General features: G+C 35.3%; 1 protein-coding gene across 2 annotated transcripts; it reads right to left on the reverse strand.

Moving 5' to 3' along the window:
* Positions 1–9,355: 9,355 nt before the first annotated feature.
* Positions 9,356–18,328, reverse strand: LOC111715850 (uncharacterized). 2 transcript variants are annotated; one of them, XM_023491240.1, is made up of 9 exons: positions 18,242–18,328; positions 17,322–17,401; positions 16,391–16,441; positions 16,010–16,079; positions 15,672–15,713; positions 15,017–15,096; positions 9,878–9,958; positions 9,773–9,823; positions 9,362–9,562 (listed from the first exon to the last, which is right to left on the reverse strand). In XM_023491240.1, exons 1-9 carry the CDS (start codon positions 18,274–18,276, stop codon positions 9,462–9,464), a joined length of 591 nt encoding a protein of 196 aa, XP_023347008.1. In that variant the 5' UTR covers positions 18,277–18,328; the 3' UTR covers positions 9,362–9,461. The 2 variants fall into 2 exon arrangements, with proteins under 2 accessions (XP_023347009.1, XP_023347008.1); XM_023491241.1 differs by lacking the exon at positions 16,391–16,441 and having other exon boundaries at positions 9,356–9,562.
* Positions 18,329–22,251: the final 3,923 nt, after the last annotated feature.

Here is a 22,251-nt window from a genome sequence, read left to right on the forward strand (position 1 = left end):
CAAATTGTTCACCCAATGGCGTATACCGAAAAAAAATCGACATTTTATTACACTGTTCATATTTAAACTAGAGATGGTAAAAGACATTTTTGAAAATAAAAAACTCAACTTAAACTTAAATTCTATGAGATGAAAAAAGGTCCAAGGTCCAGAAAATAATTATGACTTGTAAGTGAATAAAGTAGGAGTACAATTGTAATCTATATAATAAAGCTCTTTCATTTATGTGTTTGCTATGGCTAGCCAAACGGCTGAATGTGCATTCTAGATAGATTTTTCATCCGGACCACTGTCATAGTGGCTCTGGTCCATGTGTACAATCTTCTTAGTGCACTGAAAGAACAGTAAACTAATTTTTTTTATGTTCTTCTCTCTTAAGTTTAAGATTTGAAAAGTGTGAAAGCTCTGAGTGCCCCCCCCCCCTTTTCTGGTCTAGGGAGGGGCACTGGCCCCCTTGCCCCCCCTCTGTGTATGCCCTTGACACCCCCCTTTTTAAAGATAAACTGGGTTCCCAGCAATTAGGGGTTAAATCTTCGGACATTTTAAGGATCCCTGGGCTTCACAAAAAATGTACATTGCTCGGCCCAGAAATTATCTAAGCTTATCCTTTTAACCCTAAATTAAAAACATATCATTTTAAGTATATTTTCTTTCGTGAGGAACTTTTTGTTCTTATTATTATTATTATTGAAAGACAACCCTTCACTCGATGAGGTTGGGGTCGGCGCTCCTCTCTGACCTAACGTATCCAAGGGTAGTATTTCCACTACCCCGGTAGGAGGCTTACTGCTGGGCGGTCCGCCCGGAGCAGAATCATTTCTGATTCTCCTCGGTTTGAAAAGATTGATCCGTACCTTTATTGAGCTATTCATGAATTTTTAGGAGCCATGCCACTATCATAATAGCCATTCTCCTTCCTCTTTCCAGCAGGATCATTTTGGAGCCCCATCACCTCCCAAGTAAGCTCTGAGGACAGACTGAGGCTTTCTTTGTCCATCGGTCACAGCTTTTGCCTCATAGGCAGATATCTTTTAGCTTCTTCGTTGCCGTGCAACAGCGGGACAGCAAAATATCACGTGAGACTCTCTTAGAGCCACTCTCTTACCATGGACAACTTCAGTGTGGGCACCACTCGTACACCCTGCCATAGCGGTTCTTAAACCTGTTCACTAACAGAGTATTTCCGCCTCTGACGCAGCATAACGCCCTACTAGCAGCAGAGTCATTTACATGATCCTGAAGGGCAAACCACTTATCTGGTTGTGGAACCACTCTCATTGTGGTGTGTTCCGCCTTGACCTGTAGCACATAGTCTACCGCTACATTAGTCAGTGCTTTGTTTAGGGACTGGCGTGTTGGAAAGTCAGTTAGTATTCCTACTTTCTTCTGGATTGACATCCAGGCTTTGGTGTATGGGTCCGTGGGTCGTTCCAGCTGGAACTTAAGCACCGCTTGTATCATTGGATTGCTTCTCTTGCATATTGCAGTCCAGATGTAATTCACTTGTTGGATCATGATGCGGTCTTGCATTGGCATCAGCCCAGCATCCATCCATGCTAAAGTGCGTGAAGTTGCACTAGGAACTTGTAAGATGAACTGGCCTACCATGTTTTGTATATGCTCCAGTTCCCTCACAGTGGTCTTGGATAGCACCATGGCCTCCGTGCAGTACAATATTCCTGGAATGGCACAGTGTATCCATAATTTTCTTGCAATTAGGGCCCTGTCTAGTCCACTTCATGTTAAGTTCATAATTGACATGGCGGGGCTATTTGCCTGTTTAAGGATATTTGCTTCGTAGTTGCCTACCATGTTGCGTCCCTTGATCTGGATATCCACCCCTAGGTATTTAGCTACCAGAACCTCCTCGATGGTTGCATAGTCTACCATCCAGTCTATATGTTCCTGAGAACTGGTTAAGATAAAGGTTTTTGACACTGCGAGTTTCATGTTCATACCATTGCAGTATCTTGCCACTATTTCAAGAAGGCAGTCCATGCCAGTCTTGGGCGTACATGAGATGATAACCAAGTCATCAGTGAAGAACAGGGCAGTTATTACCTCATTTCCTATGGTTACACCTAGTCTTGATGCATGTAGTGTATTTCCAAGTCCTGCCACATATAAGGCAAACAGCATTGGTGATAAGGCGCACACTTGTTTTACACCTTTGGTAAACCACAAAGGTGATGTGAGTTGCCAGGTAGTGTTAGGCGAATGAAGTCGTTATAGTACATGGACCTGATCAGGCCTACCACCTTTCCACCAAACCCTATCCTACTTGGTTTTGTGTACAGCAGCTCTCGACATACCGAGTTGTATGCTTTTGCAAGATCACAAAAAGCAATTGATATTGTTCTGTGCTTTCTCCTTGCTTCTCTGATTAATGAAAGGATTACGAATACACAGTCAGTTGTGCTCCGCTCAGACCTAAATCCGTATGGGACAGACCCGTAGAACCCTTGCTCCTTGCATATTGGGTCCATTCATTTTTTAATGAGTTTAGCTATTACACTGAGAAATAGTTAAGGGTCTCTTGTTCTGGATCTCCAATGACGGTTTTTTCTTATCGATTAGTGTCATTTTCCCAGTCTGTAGCATCTCCGGTACTTCCCCAGCCTCCAGCACTATGTTTATTTGATCCGTCAGAACTTGAACAAAATCATCACTTGCATGCTTTAGCATTTCAGCAAGTACTCCATCAACTTCTGGAGCCCTGTCTGACTTGTGAGAATCTATGATTTCTTTGATTTCTTTAGCAGATGTTGGGGTACAAACAATATCTTCGTAATCCTTTTCCCATCGCTCCCTGGGTATCCATTCTTCAAAGTCTTTTTCATTCTGTACACGAAGCTCCTTGATTATCTGCTCTCCACGGGACTCAAATATCCTGGATCTCATTCCACAAAACACCAAGGCCACTGGCCAGTTTAGTTAGAGCAATATCTTCTAGTTTGTTGATGTCAGTCTGAAGATTGCCATCTGCGTCTTTCAATGCATTGAGTTTCCCTCTTTTCTTTTCAGTCTTCTGGTATAGTGACCAGAATTGCCGTCCATTCATGCCATATTGAGTTCGCTGGAAATTTCTCCTGTTGAGCTTTAATTCACTGGACTTTTCACGTACTAATCTTACCATTGTTTGATATCCTGACTCTGCAGCGTTTAAGGATTCTTGTTCATTGGTTGTCCATTCTTCGCCCATTAAACCACAACGTACACGCTCTACTGACAACTGTTTTTGTCTTGTCTGCTAGTTGTCTTTTCCGTATCAATCGCTTAATACTTTTGGGGACATGTTTTGGTCTATTTGGGTACGCCATTGTGTTTGCGTCGACTAGAGTCTTCTGCAGGTGTGCAAAGCACTCACCTACTGTGCTTGTCACCCAATCAATTTCCTCAATTTTCTTGTCCATTATATCAGCGGCAATTCTTTTGTCTCGTGCTCTGCTCAGAAACACCCTGTTGGCACAGGTTCAGTAGCTGAAATATCTTCTCCTGTTATCCTGACATCTAGACGTACTGATACGTGATCACTTCCTGCAAGAAGCTCAACTCCTTCATCAATCTTCATAGTATTTATAAGCGGGTACACAGATTCTGTGACGAGTACATAATCTAATATCGTGCTGGAAGTTGGTGTTATACGGGTGAATGTTCCCTCACACAAGTTCTTGTCTATGTTCAGAATTTTTAGATCGTTTTCGTCAGCAAAGTTCAGTAATTGGCGTCCATTAAAATTTATCCCATGTCTATTGCCTTCAATTCCTTCTGGTGGGCAACCAACGTGTCCGTTGAAGTCCCCCATAAGGATGCATCCATATCCCTCACTCTCTAGAGCTCGTATCTCGTTTGCCAGATATCCGTAGAGTGCAATATTCCAATCTTGGTACGCCGTATTTCCCATTACTTCCACGGCCATGTAAACTGTGCATATTGCAAGACGCATCCCTTGATTATGCACCCTGATCCAACTACGTTCATTCTCGACCCAGGCCGGTGCCTTATCTGGCACCCATGGCATGTGGTTGATTCTATTGGACACAAGTATCATTTTGCCCCCACCATTCTTCTCACCGAATCCCCACTCCTTATAGTATTGAGTCCATGGTTTAAAGACTGACAACTCATTGTTTGCTCTTTGTCTGAAGTGCATTTCGTCTACAAACATTATGTCTATCTGCTCTTCCCCCATAGCATCCTTGATCTGCTGTTGCTTTATCACACACCCTAGCCCGTTACAGTTCCAATAACACAACTTTAGTGTTTGGTCTGTCCATGGCGGTTTTTCCTGTCTTCCTGTTCTCCACTTTTTCGCCCTCCTTGTATCATACCTCATATTGCCCCTTGGGGGTTAGCTCAATTTTAAATTGTAGTTCTGAAAAAATTTGCAATTTTAGTTTATGTAACTATTTTCCTTATCATCCGTAAATTAACATTATATTGCAAAAGTTATCAGGGTAATCTCCAAGCATCTTTATTCTTTATATTACCTTTTTATTACCATATATGCACTACTATAGATATTGGGCGGTAATATAGCCATATAGGCAGTATTCTAACCACCTAGGCAATATTCAAGCTACATAGGCAATATTTTATCCCCCTAGGCCATATTCTATCCACATAGGCACTATTATAGTCACATATGCATTACTATTGCCACACACACAGTACTTAAGTCACATTAGCAGCTCTCTTGCCACTCAGGCAATAATCTAGGCACCTAAGCATTTATCTAGTCATACATGCAATATTTTAGCCACATAGTCAATATTCTAGTCACAAAAGCATTACTATTGTCACATAAGCAATACTTTAGTCACGTAAACAGTTCTCTAGCCACTCAGTCACTAATCTAGTTACATAATCATTTATCAATCCATACATATACTAATTTAATCAAAAACTCAATTGCAAACATTATTCAAACATTTCTCTATTTTACCGTTTTCTCTGGCCACTCAGGCAGTAGTCTAGTTACACAAGCATTTATCTATCCTAACTTGCACTAATCTAATCAAAAAAGTCACATAGGCACATGTTATTCAAACATTTCTATATTCTACAATTTTCTATAAGTATTTGGTATATGAGTAAAACATTTATTTCTTTATATAAAATGTGTACAACATTTATTACATTTATTACTACAATGTTGCCTTTTTCCTACATTCATTTATGCATAAAAATGGTGGAAAGCATCCCATCCATATTCCTTAACAAGTTTGTATTGAAAGGCTTGATTCTGCGATGTATGTAGTCCCTCATAGTGTCCCATCATGCTGCACACAGTACATCTATGTGTTTTGTATAATATACAATCCTCCTTGTCATGTACTTCACTGCCGCATGCTAAACAGTGGGGTAGTACTCATGATGGGCCTGCAGCAGGGCTGTACATGTCCATTTGGCTTGAGCTGTGTGTCCGTGGTGGACTATAACAGTCTGAAGCACAACTACTTTGGGACACTAGTGCTGGCCTTGGCTCATGGATTACAGTTAATTTACTTAGCATGGCCTCGATGTTTTTCATCCTCTTATCTTGTTCATCCAGCTTTCTGTGTACTGCCCTGAGGCTATTCATTATTTGCACTTGATTTATGGACTTCTCCACACTTTCTGCCATCAGTTCTAGCAGAGCATTATCTACGCTGTCCAGGGAGTCAAATGTAACATTTAATTTAGGGGACCCCTGGCCCTCGCCATCAGTCAGCTCATCAATCCTGCCACCAATACCACTGTTTTCCGGCATTTCCTCTCGCTGAGACCTTTGGAAGTTGTCTAGCTGCCGCTTGTGTTCCTTTGATAACCGGTCTTTTATTACAAGTCCATGTCACTAGGTCTTTTATCACTGCAATCATCTTTACTGGAGCTGACAGACGGTGTAGGCCGTTCAGAGTTTTCTTAACTTGTCCATACTTGCTATTTAGTACATGCTTTGCATCCTTGTATATAGCTGATACAGCCAGACAATCAACCGTGCATCCCTGTTGGGCTGTATAGGTTCGTAGAATTTGTGCGCTATTAGGCTCATTTATCATGTATGAAAAATATTTCGGCTCTTTTTTGTACCGTACAATAACAATATATGCAATCCTCTTTCCCTAGAGTATGTATGTGTACTAGTTTACCTGTTAATCCTATCATTAAATTGTTACATTTTTTAATTGTCACTGTTCTGTATTATTACAGCTGTTTTTTTTTGTTTTATAAAACCATTTTGTGTTGAGTTCAGTTGCGTCTGACTCACAGTTTGGCATTACGGGTATAATTTTTTCTGGTATTACGCTCTGTTATTATGTATGTAAAATATTATTATTTTTATGTAATAAAGCAATGTATGCTATTCTGATTCTCTAGAGTGTGTATATGTACCAATTTACGTGTTTATTTAGTCGTTACATTATTGTGTTTTTGACACCCCATTGTGTTGTTATTATGTTGAGTTTATTTGTGTCTGACTCCCGGTTTGACATCAGCTATTATTGTCATTTGTACTTATCCGTCATTGTCGTCTCATATGTCTCCACATACTCATATACACTTTCCACGCCTAGTAATATTTTCCGTTCTCCTTGTATATTTTTGAATTATTTCCTGTTGTCATCATAATGTATACATATACATTGCATTTCAACATGTCTTTTTAGTTGATTAGCATTGGTCGTAATATTCTCACACTCGTTACATGTACCGATTTCCAACTAATTTATACATTATCATTTTGTTTTTAGCATGCTCACAATCGTAACAATGGTTTATGCTGTCATATATTAATATTTGTTGAGTTTTGTTTCACCAAGAGTTTTTAGTTGCTTAGCATGGATCGTAACATTCTCACACTCATTACATGCACCAATTCCCAACTAATTCATACATTGTCCTTTTGTTTTAACATACTCACAATCATAATAATGTGTTATACTATCATAGACTAATATTTGTTGGGTTTTGTTTCAACATGAGTTTTTAGTTGATTAGTATGTGTCGTAACATTCTCACACTCATTTCATGTACCGATTTCCAACTAATTCATACATTATCATTTTGTTTTTTAGCATACTCACAATCTTTACTATGTGTTATTACAACTTTTTCTTCATTTTTATTCTGCGATATTTGCTCTTTTGATATGTCTTGTGTGCTGTTTCAACATGAGTTTTCAGTTGATTAGCATAGTTCGTAGCATTCTCACACTAATTACATGGAACTGAATTATACATTTCCGTTTTAATTTTAGCATACTCACAATCATTACGCTGTGATATATTATCATAGATTGATAAAACAATTATTCTTTAGAATTCAGTTGATTACTATTGCATGTCTAAGCATGTAAATACGTTTTAAATGAGTACAGAAAGTACTTTCCAGAAAAGTTTTGTTGTATTTCTTAACGAGACCTATTTATAATTTTGCAGCCCCAAATTGCCATATTATTCTTTATATTTTTGGGTGTCAAAATATTCTAATTGTCCATAAGAGTTGTTCTATCTTGAATCAAGATCTATTTATACCTTCATATTATGGTAATAAATTGTCTCTGTGCCAGACATCTATGTTTATAGAAAAAACTAGATTTATTGATAAAACGCATATATTTTTCTGTTATCACTGACATTTATTGATAAAACACATTTATATATTTCTGTTACCACTGATATTTAAACTGTTTCATAAAAACACATTTTAGATTTCTATCAAGTTTTCATTTTACATGTTACACATTGTATTATTATAATCAGCACAAAATGATAAAACTTTCATACACAACATTGCAATATCCGGTTCAATGCATTCTTAGTAGTTGCGTCCACCGCGTCCTCTCTTACCATATCCTAGGACACGTCCTCGTCCCCTACGTCCAGAGTAACTTCCCGAAGTGCTTTGCTGCTCACCTACAGCCATAAAGTGCCCGAATGCTTCCGTCCCATGGAAGTTAACAATTTTGATTCTGTCCGCTTGGTTCATGACATCGTGGAGTCTAGCAGCATGCCCTGGTTTTCCGCATTTATTACAGTCCTTCTCCTAGTTGCATGAGTCCTGTTTATGCACGAACAGTCCACATTTCATGCATCTTACCTTCTCTGTATAGTCACTTAACTTGTGGTTATCCGTCTTCTAGTGAGCCCTGGAACATGGGTTCCTGGATCTCTTCCATTGGCTCAGGCTGGCATACTCTGCCTGCAATCTTTTGCAGTAGTTTTAGTGTACCATCAACAGCAATGCATTCGCTGGAATGTTTATCCAATCTACTATGTACCTTTGCCACACTTTCCATTATCTCCGTGCATTTATTCAGGATTGTCTCCATCTTCTCCTCTGTGGATATATTAGCTTTGATAATCATATCTTCCATCCCACAGCTTGTACGGACCAGCTCATCTAGGCGTGCATCATTTTCCTGATCTTTGCCTTCCTCCTTAAGCTTAACTGCTTGCCATACATTAGATGGTCTAGTCAGTAGAATCTTGATGACATCATCTTTAAGCTTAGATCCGAAGGCCTTGTCCTTGAACAAGTTTTTCCTGTTGATTCTTTGTATAACCTCTGGGATGGATACTGGCCTAGTCTCCGGATTGAATTTGACATCCTTATGGACCAGATCATGTATTCTCTTTAGTAGGATTTCTCTGTCTCCAGACGCCTCGGGGACCGCCTCAATGGTCATTGCCAGTTTTGATGCCTTTATCATTTATAAAATTGTAATTTTTAACTTTTTTAGCAAACTCTTTTCCACAAAATTTTTGTCTTGGACACCTCTAAAATAACCCCCACCCTATCTTCTTGATTTGAACGGAACAGGGAATGGAAACGTTCTTGACTAAGAACGGAACGGGGGATGGAACCATTGTTTGACTAAGCACACCAAGAATGGAATGGGATGACTGCTCTTTGACTAAGAATGGAACAGAATGGTATGTAACAAGAACGGAACAAATTGGAAAAAAAGGAACGAAAACGGAACGATCTGAAAGCTGAAAGCCCTCAATCTAGAAAGGAACTGAACGATTTTAAAAAACTTGGAATGTGCTCAGCCCTAGTCAACTCAACATCTTTATTTGTACTTTACTTGCCTGTCTGTTTGCTTGTTTGAATCCATTAAACGACAAAACAGCTGAACTGATTGGGTCTAAATTTTTTGTCGTATCTTGTGTGACTGCAGGGAAGGTTTATGGATGATAAAATTTTCAACAAATTTTTTAAAAAGTTATAAAATAGTAAATATAAATACTCAGGGAACAGGATCCGAAGAGTTTTTCTTTCATAATTTGAAATAATTTTTTGTCATCTCAGTGAGTCTAAAAGATAAAAAAATGGAGACCTATTTTTAAATATAAAGTTTTTATATGAGCTGTTTTATGTGGGCCGCCATTTTTTGTGAGTTCATTCCATAATACCTCGCAGAGGATCAAAAACAATTTTTAAGTCAAAGGTTTTATTTTTCAATCACTAAACGTTCATACCTGGCCATATCCTCCTACAGTTACAATAGTAGTTGCAGGAATACATTGCAGTTCATCAATATTTCTACTCCAAGTATTAGAGATACAGTAAGTACCTACAAACCAGATAAACTTATTTAAACATGGTAAATCCTCCCAAAAAATGGTTTCAGTTTTTTTGTACAAAACAAAAAATGGGTTCCTGGAAAGCATTTTAAGGCATGTTTTTAAGCAACATGATATATTTATATGCGTGTTTCTACAATCTAAATAATCTGGATGTTTATTATAAGATTTTAAAAATTTAAAACTGTATATTTGTCTACCTGTGTGCAGCTTTGGTACATATCCAGGTTTGCACATCAGAAAGCATCTCTCTACAAATATAGCTTTAATGATCTGAATAAAAATTTTAATAAATTTCTTTTTACCAATTTCACTGTCATTGTAGCAATGAAACTTTCCATATGGTTGGTTCTTCGGGATCTCACATTTCAATTTGAATTCAGGCTCTGTATGGAAATAAGAAATATGAATTGAGGTNGCAAACTCTGGATAATTTTAAGTACAATGGGACAGTACACCAATTACATCATCCCCTTAAACCCTTCTTGAGAAATGTATTTAAGTTATTTTTGATGTTCTGGGGGGAAATACATAATTGAATATAAAATCAATTTATGTCATTGTAATGGGTATTATTAATTGCGAAACAGCAAAAACTTTTTCGCACGCATGATACCCATTTCAATAACATATATAGTTTTATTCAATTTTACTCAAATTATTTAAAAGCAGGTCGATAAATTGGGTATGAAATTTGAAATTTTAATAGCAGGGTGAAAAAGTGCCTTTTTCACCCTGTTGTAGGGTGATAAAGGCACTTAATCACCCTTCAACGGGAAATATTATGGTGTGATAAATTCCAAAAGTATTTATGATACTTTTTGTCCAAAAATTGACTTATTTTCCCAATTCTGGGTGGGAACATTCATAGAGGGAAATACAGTGGTCGGCGATTTTATCAACAAATGAAGACGATGTTTTAATTTATGTTTTGATTGTTGACTAGCTTTTTATGTAGTACAAGTTTACAAGTAAAAAAGAGAAGCTTTTTTAATTGACATCTTCTCTTTGTTTCCAGGTTTATGTGTACCCATGCTGTTTAAAAGCTTGATATAAAACAAAATTTAAATCAAAAGTCGTCTTCATTGTATTGATACATGCGACTACGACTGTATGTTAATCAGACTTCAAGGGATTTTAAGTAATTGTTAGATTGGCATACAGTGAAATGGCGATTTTATGAATTATTTCAAATATAAAAACGACAATATCTCTCTTATGTATACTTTTAATGAATTTTAAAGGATACATTTGTGACTCTTTAGCTGGAGGTACAGTTTAAATCAAAAATAAATCTTTGTAAATGATGAAATCTGTGAGTGATCTGAATATTTAGATATTTATAGAATATAAGATGGAAATATTTTGAGATTTCAATATTTCTTGTTCTTTATTTTCTTCTTTTTTTGTACATCTTTCAATCACATTTTGGCTAATTTTGAAAAAAAGAAGATTTTTTTTGGATGTCCTTGTAGTTTGCCACTTTACAAGAAAAAAAAGATCTTGCTTTTTTCCGAACCCTGTATTTAATTGAACTAGCTGAGGATCTTGCTTCTTTTCTGAACTCTACTCTTGAGTTGCATCTGACCTTTTTCTGAAATCTGAATTGAACTCTGAAATGTTAGCATGTGTTGTGCAATCTTGGCAACAGTCAAACACACTGTTCTTAGGTTTTTTTTTGTAGAGTAGAATAATTAGAAGGAGGGGACATATCATTCCCTTTCCTAATGTTGTCTAAATTTGTTGTCCAAAAATATGACAGTGTCTGGACATAAGAGATTCACTTCTATTTTTTTTTCCTTTTCCTGTTCGATTTTCTTTTTTCTTCTTATTAATTGTTTCAACATTTTGAGGTCTCTCCAAATAGTTCTTGTGACATCGAGTTATGGAGCAGGTAGGAGAGTGATAATTGGATGTTTGTAGGAGGAAGGATATAGGGGATTGCTCCCTGTGTTCCTTCTGTTATACTCTTTCCAAGTTAAGGGCATTTTAAGGAAAGCCCATAACTGCAACCCCTTATGCAAAATGGGGAGTTGTAAGCCCTTGATCCCCATTACCTCAAGATGAATCCGACTACTCCTCTCCATGAGGATCCTCTCAATGACCTTCCTCCTGAAACCCCTCATCAGGAAGCTCAAAGATGTACAAGAAACAATCCCTGCAGAATGCAAGGATGCATGATATGCCCTACGCCTACCAACCATGTCCGTAACCTAGTCGGGGAATTGAACATCGACGAATCCAACTCTACCCTCCCACCCCCCTCAGACCTCCCTCAACCCTCTCCAGATCACCTCATCTCTATGTCCACCCGCAGGCTTCATACATTAATCCAACAAAATAACGTAGAACTCTTGAAAAGCACCATCAAACTGCTCCAGAAAACATGCGATTCTAACCTTGAATTCCTTAAGTATGACTGCTCCGACCTTAAGGCCACTCCAAGACCGCCTCGGACCTCCTCACCATCTACTACTCTTTATCCACCACCAAACCTGCCTCCCCCCCCCCTCTTCTCAGCACAGCCAACAACCTCACGCCAGTTTCAAACCTCCTAAACCAACTACTCCTCTACATGAGGATACTCTCACTTTCGAGATGAACCCAATTACTCCTCTTCACGAGGATACTCTCACTTTTGAGATAAACCCAATTACTCCTCTACAGGAGGATACTCTCACCTTTGAGATAAACCCAACTACTCCTCTACATGAGGATACTCTCACCTTCGAGATGAATCCAGTTACTCCTCTCCACGAGGATACCTCTTATGGTCAACCTCCTGAAACCCCTCATCAGGAAGTTCAAAGATGTACAAGAAACACTCCCTGCAAACTACCAGGATGCATGATCTGTCAAACCCCTACTAAACCAGGTTCCTCAAATTCACTGGTTTCCCCAACCTATCCTAACCCTCCTATTGAACCAGACCTCTGTCCAATCCAGAGGTTCCAACCAACCCACTCGAACCTGATCCTCCAACCAATCCTAACCCTACGACCAATCCAGCTCATCCGATCGAACCTGACCCTCTCGCCAAACCAGCCCGACCCATCGAGCCTGATCCCCAGCCTCAACTCAGACTCCACAGAAGCAAGGAATCTAGCTCCAGCTCCGAGTTCCAGACCAGAGCCTGCTCAGGATGAGTTCCATGCAGATCACACCGAAACTGAGCAACTGAATTGCATTCTAAGCTCAAACTAGAACCAGTCCAAGATTGATCGCAGGAATCAATTATTGAAACATTTTAATTTCATTTCTTTTTTTTCCCAGAACTCTGGAAAACATTTCAATCCAAATTACTTAAAATTTTCCTTTAAAAAAAAACAAAATAATAAAAGAAATATATGCTGAATAAAGAACATTAAAATTAAAGATTATTGACATTGATATAATCAATTACGTTTATTTCTTGAATCATTAATGGCCTTTTCTGGTTTAATTAATCCTTGCAGTCTAACTCTTCATTTTAATACATAATCAAGATCTCAGTTCATTTTCAGTTTGCTGTCAATCCTTATTTTACAAAAAAAAAATATTATCCTGGCAATCAAATTACAGAAATATGTACAACATGAAGTCATTTTACTCCATTGTTCTAATTTCATCAACTATCCGCCTGTTAAGCGCAGTATTAATTAATGTATCTCGTAATATTACCTCTGTTTATTTCAATCGATCAATCTAGTACATATCAATCATTCAAACTACATGTTTCTTATATTGTTAATGGTTATGCTTTGATTTTTGTATGATAACCAAACATCCTCAAACCCTGCCTGGGGCCAGTGTTAACCATTAACTTTAAGACCTCCGGGTAATGTCGTCTTCAACTTAAAATCTCCTCTCGGAGAAAACCAAACCAAATAATTTCAGTCCGCATTCTCTTTGTACTCTGTCCCACGGAGCTTAAAACATTTTCGTTTATTGTGAAATCATTAAAGTTAAGCAAGAATATTTTCATATGAAGCATTAGTGAATTTCGTTAAATATTCAGCTGTAATTTTTTTCAGAAGTTTTAAAATGTATTTCAATACTGATTAACAATAAGTTTCCCCTCTATCATACCTAAATAAATCGTAAGATTTTTTCTATTATTAATGTTTATTATAACATTGTACAAGTAACCATGACCTATAATTTATGTTATTTTTTAGGAAATAAAGCTTTTGTTATCGATTTTCTTGAGACGGGGTTACTCTGTGTGTGTATTTGCGGCCGACCGGAAAGGAATTATCCGGACATTGAGAGGAATCTTCAACTTCAGTCCAGTCCTCACAGCTGGTAGAGTTGAGCATGGTTTGTTTACCCATCAAGGATTAGACTCCTTTCATTTACACCAAGCTGAAGATGAAGTCTTATTTATTCTATGTACATTCCTTACTCCCCTGTGGAATATGAGTAGTGTTGTTAATCCTTTTAAAAACGATCGTTAAAAAATTATTTTTTGTTTCATTTCTTTATCGTTTTCAAAAACAATCATTTTGTTTTTGGAAAAAAATGATTGTTTTAGAAAACGATCCAATTGTTTGGAACTTTTAGAAACGAATAACAGTTTTTTTTTTCAGCGATAGTTTTACTCTGCGATTGTTTATTAAAAAACAATCATTTTAAAAGAAATTGTCATTGATAAATATGTTAACAAAGGGTCGTTGTTAACGATAGTTAAAAAGGGTTGTAACAACTATCATTAACAAAGAGACAGATTTGATAAAAACTGTTGTTCTTGAAAAAACTTTCCTTTTTGAAAAAAATTATATGAAACTTTATCGAATGTCGTCTTACATGAAGGAAAAAAGTTGTGGTGGAGCTGAAACTTCTTGATTTTTTTTTAAAAACTGCTCAATGATAAGTATGCTGATGCCCCTTCAGTGATCGTTAACGAATGGTTGTCATTAACAATTGTTAACAAAGGGGTATTGTTAACATAGGGTTGTTGTTGACGATTGTTAACAAAGGGATGTTATTAACGATCATTAACGAAACAATGAGCTTTGTAAAAATTATCATTTTAAAAAACAATCTTTTTTTAAACATGATCGTTTTTTAGAACGATCGTTCCGTTTTTGTTTTTGTGTTGTCGTTTTCATAAAAAAATGAAAACGTTAACATCCCTAACGAGATGTGCAACTTAATGCAGCGCTTTCCCAAATTGTAAAGCTGGGACCGCAATAAGAGAGGTCTAATATCTTTTTATCAAAATCTTATAAATGATCCAATCAAATTAGTAAGTATCAAATATTAAATGATTTGTTTTGAATATTGTATGATGTACCGACTAACAGTTACATTTATGTATTAATTTATTAATTCATTCATTAAAATATATTTGTACACTGTACAGTGCAGTGTACATAAACCTCATAATTGCTTTATCTTTGCTTGTATTTATTGTATCCTCATTGTGTACGATGTAAATACTAGAATGTTGGGTTAATGTTTACCTTGAATTGATGAATTTTGAAACACTTCCACCATTTTGTCTAGCCCCATTCCTTCTTCAACACGTTCTCGATCTTCCACACTCAAAACAGAAATGTTAAATGTATTTGTTAAAGGGTCTGAAGAACGTAGCTTCCATACAAAATCAGAAAGTTACTATATACGACTCGTATCGTAATAATAATCAATTTAATTTTAAACAAATCATTCATATATTGCAAAAAATAGCCAACGATTATTTTCAACGCATTCGTATATAGTTAATATTTCATAATATTTTTGATTTTGTTTTTAAAAAATACTATTTCACTGGCGCTGGATTTTCGAACATTCCTGGTAAATATGAAAATGTCGTCTTTATTACCAAAAAACCTCGAAACAGGAATAAAAGTAACTATCAGATCATAAAAAATAAGAAAACCTTATGAAATATCAACTACATAAGGATGCATCGAAAAATTATGGATGATTATTGGTTGTAATATTTAAATGATTTGTTTGGAACTCAGGTTTGGAATTAAATCGATTCTTTTATACGATCCGAGTTGAATGTAGCAACTTTCTGAATTTTTCTTGAACACAGATTTACATCATGAATATTAAAGAAAGATGGAAAAATATGTTTTATTTAATTATTTATTTTTAAAAAATCCAGACCTGAGACTATCAATGCTAGAGACACAGAAATATCCAGGGCCTCTGAAAAAGAAGTAAAAACAGTGTCTTAAAGCCAAATAATCAAATTTTGTATTGTTGTATTTTTCTAAATTAACTTTTTGGAAATATTGCAAACAGTAGATTTACATTTAAACTTTCACAAGACTACAATTAATGAGGGTTTTGCTAAATACTAAATACTAGTGCTACAAAAAAGCATAAGTGAGTTAGTTAGGTAAAAACATAGGCTACGTGGTTTGAGTCGGCAAAGTTTAAAAAATGGATCCAACTTTGTATAACAGTCTAGATTTGTGTAAGATTAAAATTAAACCATTTACCTCATACATTGTTTTCCAACATAACATGTTTCCTTTCTCACCAAGAACAGTGAACAGTCAATACCCTTGGCTTAAGTAAATTTTATCAATTCTTGTTCTATGTTAAAGGAACTGTATAACAGTATTCTCATGTGACTATTTATAGAGCGGCATGTCTGATTGACGATGGTATCTAATAAAAAGTTGTGGTTTCTGTAAAAAAGAATGTGAAGGAAATTATTACAATGAAACACTTTTCTAGAAAGAAAATTATTTAATTGAATTGAAATGACGAAAAGAAATTGTAAATTTGAAATACCCCTTTAAAAAATAAATAGTTTCTGGAAATTTTAGCAATTAAAAATTGTAAATTATAATTTTTAAAAATGATAAAATGTATACCAAGGTTGGCAAGGCAGAAAAAAGCACACAGTTGTTTGTCATTCACTTGAACTAAATAACATTTCAAAATAACTCAGATTAATTTTTGGTAAAATCTTGCAAATTGATGCAAATAGGGTTTTTTGAAAGGTCTGTGGGTAGAAAAATTAAAATCATTTAATATTTCTCTTTTTCTTTGTGTTTTTCCTACAGGGTGTCCCACGAAACATGACAGTTGGTGAATAGTTTTAAATGTCTTCTTCCATAATTTGTTAAGTTGTCTGATACCAAAGATGATGATAAGAAATACTAAATAGCATTAATATTATAGTACATTTGTTTAAACAAATATATATATTTGAGTAAAGGATTCGTTTAACAAAATAAACTGCAAAAAGTCTTAAATAAATAATACAGTTTCATGGAAGAAGACATTGAAAACCATTCTTCAACTTTCATGTTTCGTGGGACACCCTGTACTCTGAGCTGACAACTTTTTATTTTTGGAACCATTTAATTTCTTTCATAATAAATTAAGTTTTCAATTTAATAAATTATAAAGAATACAAAATTTGCGTAATATAAAATTTAAGAATATATTTTATTTAACCCAAGGTTATAATGCAAGGAAAGTTATTTCAGAGGTGTACGCATCTTTTGTACTGCAGTGTACTGTCTCTGGGCGGTAATGTAAACACAAGACGGATGCCACAGCCTGACTTGGGATCCATCTTTAACATAAAAAATCAATGAAATATTCTGGTCATAGGAAACTATTATGTGAATTATCAAAATTTTCAAAATTTATTGCTTTTATCCTCCTCGGATACTAAACGAACACTGATGTATCTATTCTCGTTTCAAATTCCCCCCAGAGAGAACTGGTTTCGATATGTACTCAGAGTATACGCAACTGCAATTAACATTCCTTGCATTATAACTTTGCTCTAACCTGGGTATGGTTGAATATCCAGATAGTCTCTATAAACTGATGTTTTCTTAAAACTACTGGACTCAACTCCTTCTGTCATCCTTTAAACAAAATTATAAGTAATTCAAAAATGGGAAAAGCCACACCTTCATCTTTGAAGCTTTTTTTTGAGATTTTGCATGAAGGTCAGATTCGTGATTAACTGTAGGAATACATTTTAAAAATGTAAAAATAAAATTTTCAACAACATTTTTTCCCGCATTTTTCGCGTTTCTTTGAAAAAAATAATAAAACATTTGCCCATTAAAAATCGATGAAGCAAGACAAAAAACTATTTTGTTGTTAAAATTGAACAAAAATGAAAAAAAAATTTTCGCCATAAAAAAAGGGGGTAAAATCTTTATTTTTTAAGATAATCTTTTTAGACTCTGCAGAGAAACTGGAATATTGATTTAGGTCTGGCATAAGCTATTGGCGGATTTTTGTATTTTTCAAATCTCAATTATTTACGTTTGTTACATGTGGAGTGTCTAATGTCAATCAATTATTGTGTCCTTTGAGGGGTACCCATTCCCCTGTTTATATAAAATTCTTTGTTATAAACAGAAAATTGGGACAGGGGCGTATACAGGAAATTGTCGAGATAAGGCTTAAATGAGTTTTCTATGCAGGGGGGAGGGGGCAGCACCTGTTAAAAAAGCTTTTAAAAATGCTTGAAATTGAAACTTTGAATGATGCAGAGGAGGCTGACCAGCGCCGTAGCCCGAAACTAAGATGGGGGGGGGAGGGCCGGGCATTGGGACATGTGACCTCTCTAAGTTACCATTTTATTCGTTCTCAAATTTTGCAGAATTTTCTGTTCAATTTTTTTTGAAATTGCAAATTGCAGTTATCAACATTGTCTCATTCAAAAAATTGGCTTTAATTGGTATTATAAGTACCTTGCCATAAAAAGAAAACAAAACCAAAATATCATTTTTATTTTTATATTTAGGCTTTATATCTTTCAATTCCTTTGTGCAACTGCGACACTGTGGAAACAGTGTAAGCTCTAGGCATAGCAAACTGTGCAAACACGAGACTTTCCTAATTTTACATTTATTTTACATAAAATTAAAATAATTTAAGCTGGGACGCAAGTTCCAATCCTTTTTAATGTCCAAAACCTGACAATCTCCTTTTAAATTCATTTATTTATTCTCTGAGAAATCTTTTATTATCTGAATTGAAAAACTTGTTTAATTGCTACAAAATTTCATTGTTAATAAATGTACGTCTTAAACCACTACATATTTCAAAATTCCAAAATTAAAAAATGTCCAAAAATACAAAATGTCCAAAATTACTAAAGTCCAAGGTTAAAAAATATCCAAAGTTACAATATTTGGCTCATTTTATTTTTATGTTCATTTGAATTAATAACCGCAGTGCTCGGCCCCCAAGTCTGTCCTAGCCGCAGCGCTCGGCCAAGAAATTGTCTTGACCTAACCTAACACTGAAATAATGCAAATATTTGAACTATTTCTGGGTTTAGTTGAACTACATTTTTTGTCCATTTGAAGAAGAAATTGTATTATTTAGAGGTATTCAGAGGTTAGGTTAAGACGGTTTCTGGGCCGAGGGCCGAGCACTGTGGATAGAACAGGCTAGGGGCCATACGCTGCGGCTAGTTTTTATTTCAAACATATAAATAGTTCAACTGAACCAATAAATAGTTTAAATGTATGTATTATTTCAGGGTTTGTCTGGGTTAAGACAATCTTGTTCAAATGAACATAAAAATATTTTAACTGGAGCGCATTTAAACTATTTTCTAGTTCGACATTTGAACTATTTTTATATTTAAATATAATGGAATTGGAGCTAAAAAAACATTTCATATATTTTGTAACATTTGAAATTCTTATAGATTATGTATTTATATCTTTTTTAACTTAAATCTTTTGTACATTATATCTTGTGTTGCCTATATCATATGTAATTGTTATTATATATTTTGTAATTATTTTCGTTGTAATTTTCTCTTATGGCTATTTCTGACTATTAATATTAATTAATAATTAAACATTTAATTATTTTGACATTTTTTAGAAAATTTTTGATATTTTATCCCCTTGGACATTTGGACATTTTGTAACATTAAACATTTTGTTATTTGGGTGTTTTGTTATTGAACATTTTGTTTTGGGGCGTTTTGTTTCCACTCCAGCTGTACAGCTAGTACAAATACAGAGTATACTAGGCAAAATGCAGTACTTTTATATCTATATCTTTTTATACTTTGCTTGTCTGTCAGTCTGTTTGTTTGTATCCAATAAACGTCAAAACGGCTGAACTAATCGGGCCCAAATATTGTGTGCGACCTCACATATATCATTACAAATTCCAGACATAAATCCTTGGGATATCAAGGTCAACCATTTGCCCCTCCTCTATTAAGGGTTAATGCAATCCCAGTACCAGTTTCATAAACCACCCAACTCTATTTCTTCCTATAGTTTAATGTCTATCTCTCGTTTAGCAAGATACAGTACATAACACTAAGCTCCTTAAGTCTGTTTAGTTCAGCTACTACTGCTTCTTGGTAGGCCTGTGGTTCAAAGCTGTCCAGGGGTAGTGAAACCATCCAAAGAAGATCCCGAGCTCGGAGCTGCTCCCCAATGGGTTCAATGTTATTTTTGGTTCTTAGATGCTTCCTGCAAGCTATCCTCAGATCCTCTCTTTCATGAAGATCCCCATCCTGTCCTGGATTTGGTAGAGAAGCTTCCCTGGGACCTGAGATGGAATTTAAAGAATTTGAGCCGCGGGTTAAATCCACCAAAACCCAGTCTAAATTAAGCGCCGGCTTAAATCTTGAAACATTTAATACAATTTTAAGTGGAACCAACCATATTTAAACCGCGGCTTAAATTTAAACCGCCGCTCAAATTCTTTAAATTCGGCCACAGGGTTCTCATTTAGCTGCTCCTCATAAGATCTCCAAGATTGTAGAGTTTCTTGTAGCTGCTCCAAATTAGGTGATCTCTGAACAGCTTCTTCTGCTCCTTGTATCTCTTCAGATACAGTTTCAGGGTCCCTAGACTCAGGCTCTTCATTTAGTAGCTCTGGGTTAAGATCATTTGTTGTCCAGTATAGTTGCAACAATGTTATACAGGGTTCTGATACCATTGGAGCGATCATCAGTATTAGTTAATATAATTAATATATAAACTATTTTGCATAAGATAAATTCGCAACCTGATCTCTAATAGTTCTCCTTAAATCTATTTAATTGAAATGTTTTGTTATTATTATTAAAATTAGGTGGAAAAAATAATCAAAACATCCAAGAGCTATTTCCCACCTAATTGCTTTATACTTGTACTGCTAATATAATCATCAATTTGAAATTGTAAACTCGTTCTGTACACAGGTACATGTATTTTAGCAATAAACTTAATCTTATCTTATCAATAGAGTTACACTAGACTGGGCGCAATTGAGAAGGAGGAAAAGACCGGCAACTGAGGCAATCCCGTTAGAGAAGCTGCACTAACGCAGGAAGAAGCCTAGATTGTTGAAAATGTGATTTTCCAACCCCCCCCCCCCCCACTTGATTTTGTAATAAATATAAATATCGTTCGTACAATATTTCAAAACTTGTAATTATATTTTGATTCAATGCGCTGACCGATCCACCAGTCAGCGCTATAGTAACATCTTTAGACTCAATACACGTGTAAAACTTTGTATTAATAACATCGGGTTGAGCAGATAGAGTTGCTTGTGTTTGTTTGTACACAAAGTTTATTCGGAGAGACTGGCAAGTTTTCTTACATTTGTATATTTTCCTATATTTATTCTAAGGAATTCTAAATCACTTCTGTAGCCTTAAAACTGGAAACTTTTGTAAAATGCATAACTTAATACTCTTAAAGTGAGTGTTCACGAAAAATGAAAGGGGGTTATAGGCTTACGGCGAAAAATAATCGCTTTTGATTAATACTAATCTAACTTCTATCTGTTGCGTCTATAAGGAGAAAATTGTTAAAAACAACTTAAACTGAAGAACGTAGCGTCCATACAAATTCAGAAAGTTGCAATATACAACTCGTATCGTAAAATAATCAATTTAATTTTAAACAAATCATTCAGTTATTACAACCTAAAGTAATTGATTATTTTTCGACGCATTCTTATATAGCTAATATTTCATAATATTTGTTATTTGTTTTATATACAGTGCACTTAAAACGACTTTTTTTCTACTAGGTGTCTCTGCTACGTGTAATCATTCAAAGAATTGAGAGCTGAGACATCTGGCGGCCGATTATTTCGGCGTTTTAAGTCCATTGTATACAAAACAAATACTAAATATTAACTTGATACGAATACATCTCAATAAACCGATGACTGTAGGTTGTAACTGTAAATATTCCTTTCTGGTAGAGAGTTTTTCAACTGCTTCAAAAAAAACTTGATGGTTCTCAGAGAAAATATATTTTGATATTTTAAATATCCTTCTTAATTCTATAAAAAAAAACAATCACATTATTTTATAACAAGAATATAAGGAAAAAATACATTTAATGAAAAATGTTTTAAAAAAAAAGGGTGGAAAAAGATTTTTTGAATAAAAGTTAATATGGCCAACCTTGAGGTGTTGTGTATAAGTTGGAACTAAATAAAATGTACGAGTACAAGATTCTAGAAGGGGAGGGGGAAGGGAACGAGTTGACCGACAGTTCTATAGAGGGGAGCAAGTGGGATTTGGCTGAGGCAAGGGGGTATAAAAACAGGTATTAGGATAAATCAAAATAAAAACATCACAGGGTTATAAAAAAAAAAAAAAAATCTTTAAAAAAATGTTTACTATTGGCAAAAAATTAAAGACAATAAAAACAAAACAAAACAAAGGAACTAAGGCAACTATAATTTTACATTTTTCTGTTTATTTCACAGATTTAAACTT

This window comes from Eurytemora carolleeae, unplaced genomic scaffold (genome assembly GCF_000591075.1).
Source record: "Eurytemora carolleeae unplaced genomic scaffold, Eaff_2.0 scaffold1859, whole genome shotgun sequence".
Lineage (NCBI taxonomy): Eukaryota > Metazoa > Arthropoda > Copepoda > Calanoida > Temoridae > Eurytemora > Eurytemora carolleeae.

Bases quoted from the DNA above. Each gene is read 5' to 3' on its own strand.
- LOC111715850 (XM_023491240.1), bottom strand. From the start codon at position 18,276: ATGATATTTTGGTTTTGTTTTCTTTTTATGGCAAG. The intron at 15,097-15,671 runs GTCTGGATTTTT...TTCTGTTTTGAG, and splicing joins TCTAGCATTGATAGTCTCAG to TGTGGAAGATCGAGAACGTG. The intron at 9,563-9,772 runs GTAGACAAATAT...TCTGGTTTGTAG, and splicing joins TGTACCAAAGCTGCACACAG to GTACTTACTGTATCTCTAAT.